We start from the raw sequence: 22,149 nt of genomic DNA, 5'->3' as shown, positions 1-22,149 counted from the left end.
CTTTTCTTACATCATTAATAACTGATACTTGATTCTTTTAAATAACTAGAAGCTTAGCACAACTTGGGGAAATTCATAAACACATAGAATTATTCAAATGATTCTTCCTTCAGATTTCTCTCCCTCCCTTTCTTCCTTCTGTATGACTACCTTTCTTACTTTTTTAAAAATATACATTTTTTAGTTGTTGATGTACCTTTATTTTTTATTTATTTATATGTGGTGCTGAGGTTCAAACCCAGTGCCTCACACATGCTAGGCAAGCGCTCTGCCACTGAGCCACACCTGAGCCCTACCTTTCTGTCTTTCATACTGAAAATTGAGCCCAAAGCCTTACACATGCTAAGAACAGGCTCTACCCCAAACTACATCCCCAGCTCCTTTTCCTTAAAATCTTAATCATTTATCTACCCATTCTCTCCTTTACCATCAATTAAGAACTTTTCTAAAGAAAAGATCTATTATTTTTTCAAAGTAAAATGTAGAGAAGAGTTATTTAGTGTTAAGAGTTTTAGGAAGCAATAAAGTACTGTTTGACAAGGCAATAGTGAAATTCTTGTGAATTTGAGGAGTTTGGAGATCATATTTAATTTTTTAGGCTCTGAGATCACCTACTATACAGTGCTCACTTCAAATTTTAACTGTGTGTGTGTGTGTGTGTGTGTGTGTGTGTGTGTGTGTGTGTGAGAGAGAGAGAGAGAGAGAGAGAGAGAGAGAGAGAGAGAGAGAGAATATGTGACAGAATTTTTAATTTGATTTTTTTATGGTCTTATGTTTTGATCCAAAATTTATGTGAATTTTATTTTGTTTAATAATATCTGACATTTTAGAAGAGCACATTAAAATCAGGAAGAGTAAATTTTATTCTTAAAGAATTGTATTTGCCTATATTATTGTTTAGAATGAACTTCTGTATAGGGTTTTTAATTGAATTACATAGGTATGGATAGCTTACTGATCAGGTGTGTCTCATACTAAGCATTGGAATGTGACTATATTACAGATGAATTAAGTCTTTGTACTCTTCTAATCTCTGCTTACAGGGTGGAGTTCCACCACAGCCACGAGCCGCGCATACGTGTGCAGTTCTTGGAAATAAGGGTTATATCTTTGGCGGACGTGTTTTGGTTAGTGTTTTTAATGGAAATGGTATTTTTATGTGTGGTGCTTGTTATAAAAATTAGCCACTGATTTTGTGGAACAATGGAATATTCAGATAATCTAGAGACTAAAATAACATTTAATAACTTTTATTTATCTTTTATTTTCAAAACAGGCCATATACAAGCAATCACAGATGATTATAAATCATATTTTAATGAGGAAAATCCTTCACTTCAGTCCAGTTTCAGAAAAGTTTAATTTTTTATAATTTAAACCCTGTTAGTTTAAACCCATTTCTTCCTTTGCCCTTTGACACATTAATTTGGGAGCTCAATATTAATTTTATTAATGCTTTGCATTATTTCCCAATATTTAAATTTTTGATGTTGAGTAGGACAGACATAGTCTATTTTTAATCTAAAACTAACATTTTAAGCCGGTCGTGGTGGTGCACGCCTGTAATCCCAGTGGCTCGGGAGGCTGAGGCAGGAGGGATTCACAAGTTCAAAGTCATCCTCAGCAACTTATCAAGACCTTGTCTCAAAGGAACAAATAAAAAAGGGATGGGGCTGTGTCTCAGTGGTTAAGCACCCCTGAGTTCTATCCCTCATACAAAAAGCAACAATTAATATTTTAGACCATAAAAGATATAAAACACTGTCCAATTTAACACTTTTATTTTAGCAAACTAGGATGAATGACTTGCACTCTCTAAACTTAGACACCTGGACTTGGTCTGGAAGGTAAGTTTGAAATTTTAGTATGTTATAATCTGTAGGGGTGTGTGTGTGTGTGTGTGTGTGTGTGTGTGTGTGTGTGTCCAGCCATAATCCAAATTTGTGTTCCTAAAATTGAACTGGTATTTTTTTTTCAGGTTATATGTCTAAACAAGGAATATACAGATGTAAACAGAACTTGTTCTTTAACTGAACTATATAAAACATGAAAATACTAACAGTTGAGCCAGGCACAGTAGCACATGCCTATAATCCCAGCAGCTCAAGAGGCAGGAGGATCACAAGTTCAAAGACAGCCTCAGAAACTTAATCAGGCCCTAAGCAACATAACAAGGACCCTGGCTCAAAGGAAAAAATTAAAAGGCCTAGAGATGTGGCTCATTGGTTAAGTGTCTCTGGGTTTAATCTCTGGTACCATAAAAAGAAAGAAAAAACTAACAGTTGAAAATAAATTATGTGGGCTGGGGTTATGGCTCAGCAGTAGAGCACTTGCCTCGCAAGTGCGGGACTCTGGGTTTGATCCTCAGCACCACATAAAAATAAATAAATGAAATAAAAATATTTTTAAAAAGAAAATAGATTATGTAAAAGTACTGGTTTTACATAGATTATCAAAGAAAAGGGAATAAAAGTAAGTTTTCACTTATCAGATAAAAATAATTATAATGACAGTGTGTGGTAGAATGTAACAACATAGTTAGTAGTACAAATTGGGGCACTTTTTTTTGGAAGGTAGCCTGAAAATATGTTTAAAATATAAAATGGAAATCTCAACTGCTTGGGAGGCTAAGGCAGGAGGATCACAAGTTTGAGGCTACCAGGACAATTTAGTGAAACTGTCTCAAAATGAAAAGGGCTGGGGATATATCTCAGAGATTGCTTCCATAGCATGTACAAGGTGCTAGGTTCAATCTCCACTACCAGAAAAAAAATACACATACACATATAATTGCACATATTTAAAGACATACATGTGTACGTGCGTGTGTGTGTGTATAATTTCTTTGATTCAGATATTTCCAAAAACAATGACAAGGGTATGTGTATGTGTGTGAACGTGTGAACATAGCTAAAAGATGTTTCAACATTATTAATAAAAGCCAAAATTGAAATTAATTTTCGTGTCTGCAAGTAGAGATTGTTTAAATCATGATACCTTTGCCCAGTGGGCTGTTTTGCTTCCAATACCAAAGGAAACCATGTTTTACAGAAATATTATACATCATATTATTTGAGATAAAAAAGTTACAGAACAGATTATATGCTCCCATGTGTGTACTTTTAATAAATATATGCATTAAAGTCTTAAAGAGATATACCAAATTAATATTATTTCTTATTGGTGGGATACAAGATTATAAGAGAATTCTCCTTTTTAAAAAATATTTTAGTGGTTGTTAAATGCTTTATAACCAAAGTGTTTCTAATAATAATTTTTAAAAACAATAAAAATATTTCTTTTTGGAAAAAATAAATTAAATTCTCTAAAACTGGCCCATATTGCTATGGGGCATTCCAGAATGCTGAAGAATAGTGTTTTCTTTTCTCCTGGTTTTAAAACTTTTTGCTTCCAGCTTTTGTTTATGTTTTTTATTTATGTTTATGTTTTTTTAAAGAAGAGTTTATTGGTTTGAAAACTTTAGAGGTTTATCCTGCATCTGCAATGGCATGCATACTTTTATTTTGAAGGTAAAGTAGCTAGCATTTTCAGGGGAAGATAATGCTTTCGGAACTTATACAACAAGTAGACCAGAGTAAAAACAATAGCATGTGGAAACCAGCTAAAAGCACAAAATTAAACATGAAACAACAGTAAAAATAAATAAGAGACGTGAAAATAATTGTGTCAAAAAATGGGAAAGGGTGTTTATTAATCAACAAAAGTGATGTTAAATATGCATTGTGAATTAAATGGAAATTGAAATTTAATTTCACTCTGTGTTCTATGAACAAGTGAAATGGACAATAAGTGGAAATAAATTGTTCAAGTTTATCTAAGAATTTAAGAATGTTTTATAAACACTCTGAGATGATTAAAAGCCTTTTATTTTGCCGGGTGCTGTGGCACATGCTTGCAGTCCCAGCAGCTCAGGAGGCTGAGACAGGAGGATTGAGAATTCAAAACCAGCCTCAGCAACAGCAAGGCACTAAACAACTCCGTGAGACCCTGTCTCTAAATAAAATACAAAATAGGATGTGGCTCAGTGGTTGAGTGTCCTTGAGTTCAATCCCAGTTACCCCCAAAATAATAATAAACAAATAAATAAAACTTTATTTTGACTAATGCAGTTGAAATAAAATAAATTTAATTAAAATAATTAAAATTTAATTATTTTCTCTTGCCATAGGATTTCTATTAATGGAGAAAGTCCAAAACATCGGTCCTGGCATACTTTAACACCAATAGCTGATGACAAACTTTTTCTATTTGGAGGACTAAGTGCAGATAATATTCCATTAAGTAAGTCAGTTAAAGTTAAGCATATAAACTATCCTCTCATTCCTTTTTCTTAATTTTATTTCATGCTTAAAGTGAAGTAAGTTTTCCTTTTTTTCTTTATCCCTAACTTCATGCTTGCATTGCATTAAGAATTGAAAAAAAAGAGGCCAGGTGAGATAGCTCAGTGGTGGAGCATTTGCCTAGCATGTGTGAGGCACTGGGTTCAATCTTTAACACAAATAAAATAAAGTCATGCTATCCATCTACAGCTGAAAAAAATTTTTTTTAATTGGAAAGAGAAGCTCTCTGCTTCAATATCCTTGGATCTTCATGTACTACTTCTTCTTTTCTTAAGAAAAGAAGAAAAGGGTGAATCTAGCTGAATTAAAGCCCCTTACCACTGTAGTATTCTGTGATTCTGTGTCCTTCTGGGTTTTGATCCAGATGCTTATACTGTAGGCTGGAATGGAAATTAGAAGACCAGCCTTCCTAGAAGGCTCTGGGAATACAAAGTGGAAAGCCAGTTTTTTCTCTTATAAAGGAAAGTATTAACAGAATTTTGTTAACTCCTTTCACTGCTGATCCTAATAGCTATGGGTTTTGTAATTGTGTTTTTCTTTAAGCAGTAAAATTGTGGCATCAGGGTAGATGAGTGACCAAGAATATTCACCTCTTGGTTTGACGTGTTGGATGTATTGTATTTTCTTAACTCAGAAGTTTTCGATGGCTAAAAATGGTTTTATCAAGAAACCTATATAGGCTGGGGCTGGGGCTCAGTGACAGAGCACTTAAGTACCTAGCACATGTGAGGTATTGGATTCGATCCTTACCATTACATAAAAATAAATTAAATAAGGGCATTTTGTCCATCTACAACTACAAAAATGCTAAAAAAAGAAACTTATGTAACACTAAAATAATTTGTATAATTTTATATGGAATCTGGAAACAACTATTTTTCAACAGGAGTTTTTCATATCAGTGATGCATTTATCGAGGAGTGTGGGCCACCTAATTTTAGAGCTGGTTGGAGAAATAACAGTTCCTGATAGGAGATGGTAATATTCTTGCAGTTTATTTTTTCTCCAATTTACGAGCTTTTTAATTAAAAGAAATTTGGAATATAATAAAAATTAAGATGTACATTTTGCAAGAGGTTGTTTAACATCGTTAACTTCACGAGATCTAAAGTTTTTAATTCCTATTTGCTATTATTGGTCATTGACTATGGGAAATTAAATATCTTAACTTTTAGTCTAGTCAGTTTCCTCTCTCATCAATTAAGTTTAAGATCTGATCATATGGATACCGAAGAATTATCTTCTGTTGACTGATAATGGCATTGTGCTTATGTAGAGTGTTCATTTTTTAAGCAATCATACTGAAGTGTGTTTGGGGAAAATGATAGGAGATATGGGATTTGATTTATTATGAATTCAACAATAAGAATAACAGAGATAAATGGAACCCATCTGGCAAAACAGTTTTTTTGATGGATTAATGCTGGGGATTGAACCCAGGGTTTTGCAGGTGATAATAGGTGCAAACACTACTTCTGAGCTACACCACCAGCTCAGAACCTTGATAGTTGTTGCATCTAGGAGGTAGATCACTCTACTTTTGTGTATGTTTGAAATATTTATGAAAAAGATATGCACACATAGGAAAGATAATCATATAAATGTAACATGATAAATATGGAAAAAATTAAAATTGTATCCAAAGGACTAATTAAGCTGTCATAATATTTCAGGTGATGGTTGGATTCATAATACAATAACAAATTGTTGGAAACAACTTATACATTTACCTAACACAAGACCCAGGTAAGTCTAGTAGTTGACAAGTAGTAAAATAATTAAGAATTTTTAAAGTATTAAGATAAAGCACTGAATTTATACTGTTTGCCACTGAAATCATAAAACATTAGGAAAGATATCTTTCACATGAGCTTTATGTTATATAATTCAAATATCATTTTAATTATATCTGACTGTTAGAAATAATCTGTCTAGTTTTTATCCATATTTGCATATTTTAAAATGTTATTCTTTTAGGTAAATGTGTAATCTTGCCTGATAAATATGAAAAAGATAATTTAAAATATCTCATAATTTTAATATTTTAATGTTAATATTTTTAATCAGTAGATAGGAATAGGGTTGGCTTTAATAGTAGTAATTTGTTTTTAAAAGTTTAAAGAAATTTAATGAGGAAATTTGATTTCATATTGATCTAGTAGATGGCAAATTATTATTTTGATTACTGGTCTAATGTATTCATTAATGTGAATTTTTTTGAAAAAGAAAATGTTAGATATTTATAGTATATTATAATAAAAATTATAGGAACAGTATACTATTATTATATTAAAGAAATAACAGTAGTATTGTATTTCTTGTTTTTTCAAATTTGGTTGAATAGTATAATAAAAAATATCTTCATAGGAAATTCAGATTCAGCACATAATCATCTCTGTAGTCAGTAACAAATTTTATGCCTTTCCATGCCATGTATTTCAGATTTTTTAACTATAGATGATTTATATTAGTGTGCAGTCAAATTAATGATATGTATTTTGTTATTTAATAAATGATAATTTTAAGTAACTTTTTTGAGATAAAGACTTAAAATATTTATATATATTTTGGTGTGTATATCTATGTTAATATTTACTATATATTTATAATCTATTAATATACTTGTAATCTATAACTTATATTTACATATTTGATTATTTTATTTTTATGTATAAAATTCATTGGAATTTATTATTTTAACAATTGTGGCTTTTTAAAAATATATTTGTTTAATTTAAAGAGTTTTATATTAAGATATGGGGACCCAGATTTCTAGTCCTTGCTCAGTTACTGCTTAGTTTTTTGGCTTTAAAAAGTCACTTAAAGAAGCTGAGCATCAATTTCTTCATCTGTGAAATAAAGGAGTTGGACTAGATAATCTCTAAGTTTCTCCTAATTTTTGATTTTATAAATATGTTAATTATAGACCAAAGTGGTAGTAAAAATGTTTAATTTTTAAATTGCTCCTATTTTATATTTCAATTTTTAATAATTAGAGCAACACAACTATTATCAATAATATACTAGTTAGAACTAGAGCTATGTAAAGAGATTTCTTTTGATTCAGTTGATGTGTCATGTAAATAATATGCTTTATTAGAATGTTTAGGTGATAAGTTTAGAGCAGCTGTGAGAGGACATAAACTATCAGTCTATAGAAAAAACATCAGGTTCCAAGCTAGATGTCACCAAAATCAAGGCAGGAAAGGCTTTCCAGTGTTCTTCGATGATGAAATCCAGGCCAGAGTTTCCATAAGGCAGATAAGACAGAGGCAGATCTATCTTCAGGTATGAGGTGAGGAGGAGAACAGGTGGGATACAGTTGAGTGTAAGGAGAACATATATATATATTTGTGTGTGTGTGTGTTTACTAATTTTTATGAAAGTGACAATTAACATCTAAATGCATTTTGTGCAAACTTTTCCAAGATATAATTTGAAATGTAAGCTGCCCAATTATCCTCTTAGAACTCTGAGACAGGGCTTCTTCATCTTAGCATTATTGACATTTTGAACCAAATAATTGGTTCAGAAATTGTTGTTAGGGGTGTCCTGTACATTGCAAGATGATTAACAGCATCCTTAGCTTTTACCCACTAGATGTGAGTAGCACTGCCTTCTTTCTCCCCAAGTGGTGACAACCAAAAATATCTACAGGTGTTGTCAAAAGTCTCCTTGGGGGACAGATTACCCCTGGTTGAGAACCACTGTTCTACAGTATAACACTATTTTCAGGCCTTACCTTAGATAAAACTATGCCTGGTTCAAAGACCATCTGTTAATCCATACCTAATAACCCATATAAGTGGTTGTCAGCAAGGAACCTTTTTTATGTGTCTGTAAAAGATACGAGATAAAGTGTTGATGTAGAGAGCCAAAAGCTCCGCTGGATCCCATGATATTGCCAAGGCCATTATATACATAGCTGTCTCTTTAGGAAATTAATCTATTCCTTTCCTTATACGGGGCATTCATTATATTCCATTTCTTTCACCTAATCCCTCTTCTAATCCTCCCCAAACCCACAACATAATTTGGGTTCTTGTTGAGAATTTATGCCAATTTGCATTCTAACATATAATTTGGAGAACTGAGCAAGTATTTCCAAAAGAACATATCTAATAACTTGATTTGTCCTGGGTCCCAAGTGCATTTGTCATTGACTGTGGCATGATTGAGGAAAATAAGTGGCTTAACAAATTGTACATACTCCTACTGTTTGCACGTGCAGAATTTAAGTAAAAGGGACTAATGTGCTAAAAAATAAGTGATGTGGTAATAAAAGAAATGACAATATATAATTGTTTTTGGTATCTATTACTCTAGCAATTTGGTCTATTAAGAAAAGTAATAAGGACTGGGGATATAGCTCAGTAGAGTACTTGCCTTGCATGCACAAGGCCATGTGTTCAATCCCCAGCACCACCACCAAAAAAAAGAAAAAAAAAAAAAATAATGAGTCAAAGCAATGATTTTGTAAAATCCTTAGTTTCTCATGTGAAATTGAGAATCTGCATGTACTTTGAGATTTTTGAGAGGTAGAGCTTTTGGAAATTATGAACTTTATAAATAAACTATAAAATTTTTCTTGGTAAATAATGTAAAATTGGAGATGGACATGAGCTATCAGAACATTTACAAAAGAACATTAATTGCTCTACTCCTTTATGAAATAATTTGCATATTTAATCATTGAATAAATTATATCAGTATTTTATGTTTGCTTTTGCTAATTAAGATTTTTTTTAGCACCAACTGGGTACAGAATACCATATTTTTTTAAAGAAGCATAAAATTAGCATACCCAAGTTTCAGTGGTTTGCTGGCATACAGTTACAACTACTCTCAAAGTTGAGGCACCTAATGTATAGCCTTTGCTGATTACTACAGGTGTAAATACTCCCTTTATAGCTGATTTCAAGATATTAAAATTATTCTAAGCTGGATGAAGATATGCACAATTGGTTCACCTAGCCAGTGAGCCTGTTTCAATATACCACTGTGGCAATTTCTGACCTCACAGACCTCATGGTCTTTTTAGGGAGCTGGAAGACAATTAAAGTAGTATATAGAGCAATTAATCTTCAAATGTGAGTTAGTAGAGCACAAAATAAACATGTAAATGTTGAAAGATGCTGATCAGAAATGGCAGCAAAACCAGTTAGATGGATTATTTAAAACACTTCCTTCATGTTGAGCCTGTTTTTTTAAGGCCCAGAGAAAATGACTTATTCTAGGCCTAAGAAAAAGGGCAAACAACAGCTGGGGATATAGCTCAGTTGGTAGAGGGCTTGTGTACAAAGTCCCTGGGTTCAATCCCCAGCACCACAAAAGAAAAAAAAAGGGGGGGGGATGGGGGCGGGCGGCAAACAAAAGCCTGGAAGTGAATATAAGTTTTTTCCTTAGGGTAAGCAAGGAAGCAGAGTTGGTTGAAATAGAGGACTCACTGGGGAGAGGCAAGAATTAACATTTGGGGGAAAAAGAAATAATGACTGATCATAAAATATTAGGCTAGAAAAAAGAGTTGGCAGCACAGATGCTTCCTAATCAGGAAATTCCCATACTAACTGTATTTTACACAATTTACAAGACATTTCAAAATAACTAGAAGAGTCTGAAGTTTCCTAACACATAGAAATTATAAATGTTTGAGGAGATAGAAATGTTAATTATCCTTATTTGATCACTACACATTGTGTACATATATTGAATTATTGTACTATATCTCATAAATATGTACAAATATGAGTCAATAAAATTCTTAATGGTCAGATAGTAAAAAAGTATTTGAAAAGTATTATTTATTAGATATATGTAGCTAGGGAGATTAGAGATAAAAAAATAAGGAACACATGGTATTCTGTACCCAGAGTGATGAATGATTTTGACAATAGAAATGTGAAGAGAGTAGCGCATTGGATTTGTCAGGTGATGTGAATAAGCAGAAAAGAAAGAGGCAAAAGTAATGAGAACAGTAACATGGCAGATGTTAATAAGAGAATTGGGAAAGGTGCCTCTGTCAGCATTAAGGGGGTCAGTTCCTTCTTAATTTATTGTATTTTAAGGATAATATGTATGAGAGAAAAGGGTTAAAAAAAAAGGTTGGGGGATATAATAGAAAGAGTTATTGGGAATCACCTCCTTAATCAAAATGATGCAATTTAAAGAACTCTAGAAAAATCTTTAAAATCTAACCCCTTTGAAGATATGCCAAAGGTTCAAGTTCAGTCATGCCTGTTTTAAAATGGATTAATTTTAGAGTATACAGTTTATAATTGACTTTATGTAACGTACAGTTTCTTCCTTGACAGTATTTCACCCTGTTTATAATTTTCAATTTTAGGTTATGGCACACAGCCTGTTTGGGAAAAGAAAACGAAATAATGGTGTTTGGTGGGAGCAAAGATGATCTACTTTCCTTGGATACAGTAAGAAATCTTACATCTAAATATTTCCTCTGGAATTATGTTATTCAAAATAAATAACTACCCAACAAGAATATTGTTATTCTAATACTGCAAAATATAAAATGTTACTCTGTGGGGTTATTAATCCTAAGAATGAGTGGCTTTTGTAAAACATTTCAGGAGTTTTTGGATTTAGAAATCCAAATAGGGGGTCTGTGTTATGGGGTTGTGGCTCAGTGGTAGAGTGCTCACCTAGCATGTGCGAGGCCCTGGTTCAATCCTCAGTACCACATAAAAATAAATAAATAAAATAAAGGTATTGTGTCCAACTGCAACTAAAAAATAAAATATAAAAAAAAGAAATCCAAATAGGTCTATTAATTTCATTAGTTATTACAAAGAGCTTTTTTCTTTGAGTCTTTTCTTTTTTTCTTTGAGCAAGACCCTGTCTCAAAATGAAAACTAACGAAAGGACTGCTGGGGATGTAGATCAGTAGTAGGACACCCTTAGATTTTACCACCAGAAATGAAATTAATTACTTAAAATATTAAAACCACAATTTTGTACTTATATAGCAAAATTTTTGCCTAGCTTGTACAAAGCCTTGGGTTCGATACTCAAGACCACAAAAGAAAGGGGAGGGGCAAATTTATATTTTGTCTTTTCTTTTTTGTCACTAGAAATCTTCTTTTCTTTTAGATGACAAAGTTTAAATTATAACTAAAATCTGGATCACAAATTATGAAATTCTAAAGATCTATTTGAAAGGATTTATAGAAATTTTCTGTTGACCCTTCTACCATATTAACTTTTAGATGAAAGACTCATTATTCAAAAAATCTTCAGGATCTTAATTTTTTTAAAATTTTTTTTAGTTGTCAATGGATCTTTATTATTTTTTTTTTATATGTGGTGCTGAGAATTGAACCCACTGCCTCACACATGCTAGGCAAGCTCTGAGCTACAACCCCAGCTGCTTAATTTTTAAATTAATAATTCTCAGGAAGGGACCTAAAGGGTTTAGTTCAGTGGTACAGCACTTATCTAGCATATGCAAGGCCCTGGGTTTGATCCCTAGCACCACAAAGTAACTATCTTGAAAAGAGAGATAGAATAAAGAAGAGTTTTGCTTTTTTGTTTGTTTGTTTTTTATGTGTGTGTGGTCTGGGAATTGAACCTAGGCCCTTGGGCATGCTAGGCAAACACTCTACCCCGAGCCACATCCTCAACCCTAAAGCAGAGATTTTTAAAATAAGAGAAATTTGAAGAAAATGCTTTTGTTAAAAAAAAGTGTTTATAAACCACTACTTCTGAAACTTTTTAACTCACTATTCTCAGAAAAGAACATATTTCTGATTTTTAAGTTTGCAATTATAAGCTATTGATTAGGTAGAATTTTGGCCACTGAAGTTTGGTAACCACATACCCAAAGTTTGTGCATAGCAGGTGTATGTGTACATATGTGTATATTTGTGGGTATCCTTGTTTGCGTGCATGCATATGTATATGTGTTATCAGTCAGAGATTTATTTGCTGCTTTATGCTATGTTTTTACATGTGTAAAATACAATAAAGCATTATATTATTAACTCAATGTTATTTTTATAAAAATCCCTGATAAGACCTTTCTTATGTTTTAGGGTCACTGTAATGATTTATTGATCTTTCAAACACAGCCTTATTCACTACTCAGGTAAGCAAATCCAGTATTTTTATATATACATGCTAGGAATGTATCATTTCCTTTTTCCTCCTTTTTGGGAAGAGATATATTTTTCAGGTAGTTTGTATGACTTGAACCTAAGAAAATATGTGTCTTTTTAATAGTAAAATCAAATTTATGTTGGTAAATCATATACCAGTGTTATTATTTTTAATTATAATAAACAGCGAGGCATCGTGGTTCATACCTGTAATCCCAGAAGCTCAAGAGCTTGAGTCACAAGAATCATAAGTTCAAGGACAGCCTTAGCAATTTAGCAAGGCTCTAACAACTTAGTGAGACCCTGTCTCAAAATAAAAAACAAAAAGGATTTAGGGATATAGCTCAGTAGTAAAGCTCCTGGGATTAAATCTCTAGAAGAAGGAAAGGAAGGAAGGAAGGAAGGAAGGAAGGAAGGAAGGAAGGAAGGAAGGAAGGAAGGAAGGAAGGAAGGAAGGAAGGAAGGAAGGAAGGAAGGAAGGAAGGAAGGAAGGAAGGAAGGAAGGAAGGAAGGAAGGAAGGAAGGAAGGAAGGAAGGAGAGAAAGAAAAGAAAGAAAGAGGGGGAGGGGAGGGGGAGGGAGGGAGGAAGGAAGGAAGGAAGGAGAAATTAAAATATATAGTATAATCACATTTTTTATTTTGTTTATAAAATTGCTCTTAGTTCATTTGGTAATATTAAGCATACTGTAGTTCCTTAATTCTAATCCTTCTTAAAAATTTTAACTTCTGAAAATCAGAATATGTCATATTGATCTATCTCCATATACCACACACACATACATACATTCACACATTTAATATAGCAGAATTTTTTTAAACCTCAAAGCCATTATTAAATTGGTGGTATGACTTATACTTTCTTGTCTCATATGTTCTTAATCTAAAAAGGAGTATGTAGCTGGTCAAGGTAACACATGCCTATAATTCCAGCTGCTTGGGAGGCTGAGGCAGGAGCATCACAAGTTCAAAGCCAGCCTAGACAGCTTGAAACCTTGTATCAAAATTAATCAATTAGTTAATAGGTCTGGGGATATAGCTCAGGGGTAGAGCACTAATAGCACAAAAAGAAAAATATAAATAGATAATGTATGTTTTGGTCAGCATTTTTGCTGCTGTGACCAAAAAAACCTGACAAGAATAATTTTAGAGGAGGAATACTTTATTTGGGGCTCACAGTTTCAGAGGTCTCAGTTCACAGATGGCTTGCTCCACTGCTCTGGGCCCAACAACAGGCAGAACATCATAGCATGGTATGAAAAATGTGGTAGAGGAAAGCAGCTCAGGACATGGCCACCAGGAAGCAGAGACAGACAGCTCTGCTTTCCAGGGACAAAATGTGTACAGGAAGGCATGTCCCCCAATGACCCATCACCTCCAGCCATACCCTACCTGCCTACAGTTACTACCCAGTTAATTCCTATTGGGGGTTAATGCACTGAAAAAGTTAAGGTTTTCATATCCCAGTCATTTCACCTCTAAACTTTCTCACACATGAGCTTTTGGGAGACACCTAATATCTAAACCATAACAATATACAAGGCTGATGCAGTAGACTATAATCCCAACTACCTGGAATACTGAAGCAGGAGGACTGCAAATTCAAGGTCAACCTGGAAAATTTAGTGAAACTCTGTCTCAAAATCAAGTTTCAAAACTGGGATGGGGATATAGCTCAGTGGTGAAGCACTTGCCTAGCATGTGCAAAGCCCTGAGTTCAATCCTCAATAACACACACACACGCGCACACACACACACACACACACACAAAATGTATGTACAGAGTTTTCTGGGAGGATTGTAGGAAAAGCCCCTATTTTTTCCTGCCTATTGACAGTTGGGAAGAAGGACTTAAAAGAAGTCAAAGTTGCCCAGCAAATAGATGTGGATTTTATGCAGTGAGAATAATATGGGTGAAGGCATATGAGGGGTTGAGAAAGAGAAAGAGATGACATGCAGTATTTCAAGGAGTATACTATAACTTCCAAATGTTCTTCAACTTGAATCACTGAAAAAACATTAGACTAGCTCAAACTGAGATTTCTTGGTCTTTCTTGACTGCTCCTTGGCTTAGTGTGATAGTTCTGAAACTTGTCTGCATATTAGAATCTCATGGGGAGCTTCAAAAACTATTGATACCAGTGTTCTACCCCCAGTCATTTTGATTTAATTGGTGTAGGGTGTGGCCTGTACTTTGGAGATTAATTTTAAAGATCTCAAGGTAATTCTGATATGCAGAAGTTTGGAAATGACTGCTATAAATATGATGGTTTATACTAATACTCAACTTTTACTCTATTACTTTCCCTAACTAGTTTGCAAGTTCTTCATATATAAGGATTAAGAAGTATTTGAGTGCCCACATGGAAAGGCATGAAATGAAATTAAATGGCATGGATAAGAAAGGGAGAGTATTTGTTTATATAGTGATGAGAAGAAGCCATTAGGGATTAAGTTATTGGAAGCACAAAACATTGAAGGAAAAATTGGCATAGTCTTAAGGAAGTAAATTTTAGCAAACAGTCAAATTAGCCTTGACTGGAGGAATGATACTTTTCTTTTAAAATAGAGGAGAAGGAAGGGGTTGGGATTGTGGCTCACGGGAAGAGCGCTCACCTAGCTCATGCAGGGTGCTGGGTTTGATCCTCAGCAGCTCATAAAAATAAAATAAAGGTATTGTGTCCAATTATAACTAAAACAAAATATTTTTTAAAATGGAGGAGAAGGAAGAAAGTATGGGTATAAAGACAAATATTTATTGGTTGGAAAGAGGGTATTGAGAAAGTTTTAGTTGAAAGTGAGGTCATCTGGTAAGAGAAAAGAGAGGTGAAGATATGAACTTAAAGATGGTGGAGATTTGAAAAGGTACTGAGATGACTACAAGAAGATGCTGAACAAGGATATTTTTTAACAGAGTAATGCTCAGCTCAGATAGACTATAACTGATATGTAGAGGTAACACATCTGCAGAAACAGTTTTCTTCAGCAGCCAGATCACAGGTGCAGAGAGATGATTGACTCATTTTATCCACAGTTTGAATTTGGCCAGGGTGGTGCAACAGAAATGAATCAATATAGAAATGAGATAAAGTAAAACAGTAGACAACTGGATGGGCTTGCCTTTCAGGCTAAACAAAGGTGACCACCAGTCTTTTGGCTTCTTTGTGTCATCCATGATACTGAGTGCAGTGCCTCTCTATGCTTGGGTATATTCCTTTTTGTTGCTAAGCATAGTTTAATATATCAGAACTCAAATATAGCACAAATTTAGTTGTGTTTATTATGTGAAGTCTGTTATCTTGACATAATTGCTTGTCCACAGTGCATCAACATATTCTTTTTATTTTAAGTCAGGAGACATTTAATACTTACTGTAATTGCGATACAATAGGACACAATTACTCTTCTCACATCACGTGATCTAACGAACTGTGGGATCATCCCATTGTTTATATTTATACGTTTATATAAATATAAAAAATATATATTCATATTTAAAACAGGGCTGGGAGTGTAGCTCAGTGGTAGAGCACCCATGGGTTTAATCCCCAATATGTGTGTGTGAATCAAATTTATGTATACACACACATATTTTTGGTTTCCATTGGATGTGGGTCAGATACAATCTCTCTGCAATAAAAATACATGACTATTATAGTGTTTAGGGGAAAAAAATCCTCTTATGTTCCAGACAATATAAAGGAAGTACAATGTCAGGTAAAATTTTTATAATGATTTTTATTAGGGGTTTAGTTCAATGATAGATTGCTTGCCCCCCAACACACACACAAAAAAAACTGTAAATATTTTATATTATATCTTCAGGTTATAAAACTAATAATTTGGGCTGGGGTCATAGCTCAGTGGTAGAGCACTTGTCTGGCACATGTGATACCCTGGGTTCGATCCTCAGCACCACATAAAAATAAATAAATTAGGGGCTGGGGATGTGGCTCAAGCGGTAGCGCGCTCTCCTGGCATACGTGCAGCCTGGGTCCGATCCTCAGCACCACATACAAAAACAAAGATGTTGTGTCTGCCGAAAACTAAAAATAAATAAATAGATAGATATTTAAAAATTCTCTCTCTCTGTGTCTCTCTCCTCTCTCTCTTAAAATAATTAATTAATTAATTAAAAAGTATTATGTCCATCTACAACTAAAAAACTGATATAAAAATCAACTAATAATTCTATTATGTTTTATTTACAGGTCATGCCTAGACTGTATTGGTAAAAATGCTATTATTTTAAAAAGCCAAATATCTCTATTACCTCCTAAACTTCTCCAACAAGTACTCAAAAAAATCACATTTTGGACTGCTGCCAATCACCGAGAAGAACAAAGAGCCCAAAAAGATGAAACAGAAAATAAGTATCAGTGGATCAGTAGCAATTGAATTGTTATATACTCTCTATATATCTAATACACTTAAACATAACATTTCAATCAGAGTATACATTTACCCCCCCATAGCAGGCTTTATTTAAAGGATAAAATATGAAACAAAATGCTGTGTTAAAGTTATTATATAGCATGGAATATACAGAAATGAGATATAAATACAGATTATATTTGTAAACCAGTGTCCTTATAATCTACAGAACAAATATGCTTTCTGAAAGTAAGTAGAGTTATAACAGGTATTAAATCAATGTGTACTCTTTACTGGAAAGATTATGCAAATTTGAGAAGAAAAGTTACCCTAAGGACTTCAGAAATTCCCTAACATAATTGTAGATATGTGTATAAACATTACATACTAACTTTCAGAAAGATAAATTCTCTCAAGTTGCTTTAAAATTACCTGTCTCCTATAATAGTTATTTAAAAACTTCTCCTTAAATAACTAATACAGCTGGTCAAAAAGCATAAAATAGGCAGATACCAGTACTGTATTAACTCCAGCCCTTCTGGCACTTACTTAGTAAAGTGTTCTTAGGCAACATTGTAACTTTTCTTCACCCTTTGGATGGAGAAATACATGTCCTCAATTCTGACTCCAATTAAGTTATTTAGTTTGTCCAGTTATACACACACACACACACACACATATGAGGCCAATTTTTAATGTATATAAAGTGAAGGTTTATTTTATCATACAGGCTTTGGAATATTGAGATGTGGTAATTTATTTCATGTTAAAATACATTTTGCCTTGGAAAAATAATTTTTGTAAGCAATAAAATGGGGTAGTAATATAGCAATTTGACTATGAAAAGCCCACAGTTTGACTCAGTCTGCTCCATAGAGTTGATGCTTAAAACATCAGGATGTTCAAAATCCTTTGAATCCTTTTAAAATAAAAGTATTTACCATCTATCGAGAAATGGAACCCTGTATCTTTGAATTACTCAAATAGTACTTTTACCATAATTGAGATATTTTTCTTCATATTATCATACACAGTCATGCCCTTCCATTATTAGGTATAATTAACTACTTCAAAGCTTTGTATATAAAACTATTCTCCACACTATCACCTTACAAGTTGTTTTTGAAGTTTAAAATGTCAGAAAAATATATTTCTACATTGAAATATGTAATTTATAGTGAAAATTATAGTTTGTAGTGTCATTAAATTTAGATATATATTTTATATATGTATTGTATTTTGGATGTATAAAGCTTCTATTTATGTATTGTAATATTTGTGTTTACATTTTTATTTATTGTACAAAGAATATGGAGTTACTGTTTCATAGTTTTGTCAATGTGAACCAGTTATTAGAGTTCATTGTACAAAAAAAGTGTGTTTTGATTTTTTCTTACTGTTTTTAATCTGCATATCAGATTTAGAAAATGAATCTCACAAGTTACACACATCCTAAGAGAAATGATCTTGTTACGATGACCTTCAGTCAGCATTTTATAGTTGAGGTAAAAATATACCAAAATCTGCCGGGCACGGGGGCCACCTATAATCCCAGGAGTTCAGGAGGCTGAGGCAGGAGGAGGAGAGTTCAAAGTCAGCTTCAGCAAAAGCGAAATGCTAAGCAACTCAGTGAGGCCCTGTCTCTAAATAAAATACAAAACAGGGCTGGGAATGTAGCTCAGTGGTTGAGTGGCCCTAATTTTAATCCCTGGTACCCCACCCGACCCCCTAATTTTAATCCCTGGTACCCCACCCGACCCCCCCACAAAAAATACACACACACACACACACTCACACACACACACACACACACACACCAAAACCTAATTGGTTAGTGATGGATGACATTGAATGGAACAAACACCTTTTAAAATGATTTCTGGATTATGTGGATGCTTTCTCCAGCCCATTAAAAGAGCACTTCTGTTTTTAAATGTTTTTTTCAAAACATTAAAAGTTGGATTAGCCCCCTCAAAATGCATATTCTTGTTTCGACTTTGGGAATGAAACCTATAAATAACCTATCCCCAGCCCTAGTACTACTTTTATTTGAATTGATATTCTGTGCTGCTTCAAAAAGTTATGTGTCTTAAGGTAGTCTAGGGTAGGAGTGACTGAAATTCTGATCTTTACCTTCATATTCTGAATTTTGGCTTAAACCAGGGCTTCCCTGCTATTAGAAAGTTTTAATTTCCATAGACTAAATGGCATTTCATTCATCACTTCTTACCAGCTGATGTTTTACTATCAACTTTTGTGCCACTGATTTCCACAGTATATAGAAGCCAGGGTATATAGAAGATAACAACAGCCTCACAACTTTACTTCTAAATACTTATTACTGTCTCTCTGGAAGATTATTCTAGCAGGTTTAATGGTTTTTCTCAGATGGATCACAAAATGGGTTCTCAAGGAATAAGAATCCTAGGATGTTCTTCACCTGTTAGGAAGGATTCTTTTAAGGTGTTATCATTTTTTTTTAAATATTTATTTATTTATTTTTTAAAATATTTACTTATTTTTTAGTTCTCAGCGGACACAATATCTTTGTTGGTATGTGGTGCTGAGGATCGAACCCGGGCCGCACGCATGCCAGGCGAGTGCGCTACCGCTTGAGCCACATCCCCAGCCCTAAGGTGTTATCATTTTAATGATACAATAGATAGCACATCAAATGGTATACATTTTTACAAATAGTATATTTGCACAAACACCTTTAAAAATTATTAGCCTCTCACATCTAGAAGCTGAAAAATATTCTTTAAGACTTTGTACTGTCAGTTTGTAGTGACATTTTCATTAATACATTATTTATGTTTGTGTATTAGTGTCTGAGAGATAAGTAATCTAAAATTACTAAGAATTTTCAGGGTAGTTCATGCTGTCAACAAACTTTTGGAACATTGGTGGGGGTAACCAATTTTAAGAAACATAATTCCTCTTTAAGCACTTTTTTTTTGGTGACTTTATTTCAACTATATAGTAGTCCCATCATCTGAAGTTTTGTTTTCTGCAGTTTCAGTTACCTGTGGCCAACCATAGTCTAAAAATATTATTAGAGTTCATTGAATAATTAAGATATTTTGAAGGAAGTGAGGGCTAGGGATGTGGCTCAGTGGTAGAGTGTTTACCTAATATGCACAAGGCCCTGGATTGGATCCCCAGCCTTAGGGGGAATATATATATATATATATGTATGTGTATATATATATATGTATTTATATATATATGTGTATTTATATATATATGTATTTATATATATGTATTTATATGTATATATGCACATATGTATATTTTTGAGAGACCACATTCACATAGCATTTATAACAGTATATTTTTATAATTATTCTATTTTTATAATTATTATTATTAATCTCTTATTGTGCCTGATTTATAGATTAAACTTTATCATAGATATGTACATATAAGAAAAAAATATATATATATGGTTTGGTATTGTCTGTGATTTCAGGCATCCACTGGGGAGGGGGATCTTAGAACATATCCCCCATGGTTAAATGATGACTACTATATTAATGCAATTCTATATGTGGGCACACACACACACACACACACAAAAAAAAAACATTTTTAAAATCACTCAAAGCCCATAGTTTACGTTAGGGTTTAATCTTGGTGTTATACATTCCATGGGTTTGGATGAGTATGACATTTGTCCACTACTGTAGTATTATACAAATAGTTTTATTACCCCAAAATATCTTTTGTGTTCTGCTTACTCTTCCTTCTCTTCACCCTACCCCTGGTAATCACTGATCTCTTAACCATTTCCATAATTTTGCTTCTCCAGAATATCATATAGTAGAAATCTTACGGTGAAGATTGGCTTCTTTAGTTAGTAATATGTATTTTAAGTTTTCTCTGTTTCTTCATGGCTTGACAGCCTATTCATTTTTTTTAAAGAGAGAGATTGAGTGAAAGAGAGAGCGAGGGGGAGAGAGAGAATTTTTTAATATTTATTTTTCAGTTCTCGGTGGACAAAACATCTTTGTTTGTATGTGATGCTGAGGATCGAACCTGGGCCACATGCATGTCAGGCGAGCACGCTACCGCTTGAGCCACATCCCCAGCCCCAGCCTGTTCATTTTTAACACTGAAGAGTGTTTCATCGTCTGGATGCACACACACATACACATACACACACACGCGCACACACACACACACAAAGGTTTTTATGTGGACATAAACTTTAAGTTCAGTTGGGTAAATACCAAAGAGCAAGATTGTTAGATCATATGGTTAAGAGTATAGTTAGTGTTGTAGAAAACTACCAGACTCTTCCAAATTAGGTGTTGGTAGTTTGCATTCCCACCAGCAATGAATTCAAGTTTCTTCTTTATTCCATATCCTTGTCAGTATTTGATGTTACCAGTGTTTGGGATTTTGGCAATTCTAATATGTGTGTGATAGTATATTATTGTTGATTAAATTTAAAATGCACTAATGATACATGGATGTGGAACATCTTTTCATTTATTTAACTTGCCATCTGAATATCTTCTTTGATGAGGTGCTGTTCAGGTCTTTTACTAATTGTCAATCAGATTGTTCATTTTACTATTGTTGAGTTTTAGGAGTTCTTTGTATACTGTGGATAATAGTCCTTTAGTCCTTTACCATAAATGACTTACAAATATTTTCTTCCAATCTGTAGTGCGTCTTTTCGTTCTCTTGACATTGTCCTGTACAGAGAAGTTTTTAACTTTAATGAAGTCCATCTATCTTGTCAACTATTTCTTTTTTTAAAAAAAAAAAAACAGTTTTAGTTGTAGATGGACACAATATCTTTATTTTATTTATTTATTTATGTGGTGCTGAGGATTGAACTCAGTGCCTCATACATGCCGGGCAAGCACTCCACCACTGAGGAACTACCACCCCAGCCCTCAACTATTTCTTTCATAGTCTCTGCTTTGTGTTGTATCTAAAGGAGATCACCATACTCAATGTTGTCCAGATATTTCCCTGGAAATATTTTCCTACTAGGAATGTTATAGTTTTGCATTCTACTTTCAGGTCTCTTTTCCATTTTGATTTAATTTTTGTGAATCATTTAAGATCTTACTTTATTTAGATTCATACTTTTGCATATAGATGTCCAGTTGTTTCAGCATCATTTTTTGAAAAGCTCATTAGCCCATGCTCTGTTAGTATTATCTTTGCTTCTTTATCAAAGATCAGTTGACAGTATTCATGAAAGTCTATTTCTAGGTTCCATTATGTTCCATTGATCTATTTCTTTATTCTTTCACCAATATCATACATTATAGCAAATCTTGGAAGTT

The 22,149-nt window shown here is 33.4% G+C and overlaps 1 protein-coding gene across 4 annotated transcripts in view; it reads left to right on the top strand.

The window, feature by feature from the left end:
* The window catches only part of Klhdc1 (kelch domain containing 1), a 49,841-nt gene extending 28,762 nt beyond the window's left edge, over positions 1-21,079 (top strand). For 2 of the 4 annotated variants that reach the window (XM_078050168.1, XM_078050170.1), the window contains 7 exons: positions 1,044-1,127; positions 1,789-1,847; positions 4,190-4,302; positions 6,035-6,107; positions 10,705-10,789; positions 12,410-12,462; positions 16,681-21,079. In XM_078050168.1, coding sequence (XP_077906294.1) covers positions 1,044-1,127; positions 1,789-1,847; positions 4,190-4,302; positions 6,035-6,107; positions 10,705-10,789; positions 12,410-12,462; positions 16,681-16,867 — 654 coding nt within the window. In that variant the 3' untranslated portion in view covers positions 16,868-21,079. The remainder of the gene's footprint in view (positions 1-1,043; positions 1,128-1,788; positions 1,848-4,189; positions 4,303-6,034; positions 6,108-10,704; positions 10,790-12,409; positions 12,463-16,680) is intronic. The other 2 variants (XM_078050169.1, XM_078050171.1) reach the window with 1 other exon arrangement.
* The last annotated feature ends 1,070 nt before the right edge of the window (positions 21,080-22,149 follow it).

This window comes from Ictidomys tridecemlineatus, chromosome 5 (genome assembly GCF_052094955.1).
Source record: "Ictidomys tridecemlineatus isolate mIctTri1 chromosome 5, mIctTri1.hap1, whole genome shotgun sequence".
In the NCBI taxonomy this organism is placed as follows: Eukaryota; Metazoa; Chordata; class Mammalia; order Rodentia; family Sciuridae; genus Ictidomys; species Ictidomys tridecemlineatus.
This window is presented reverse-complemented; position numbering and strand designations above follow the sequence as displayed.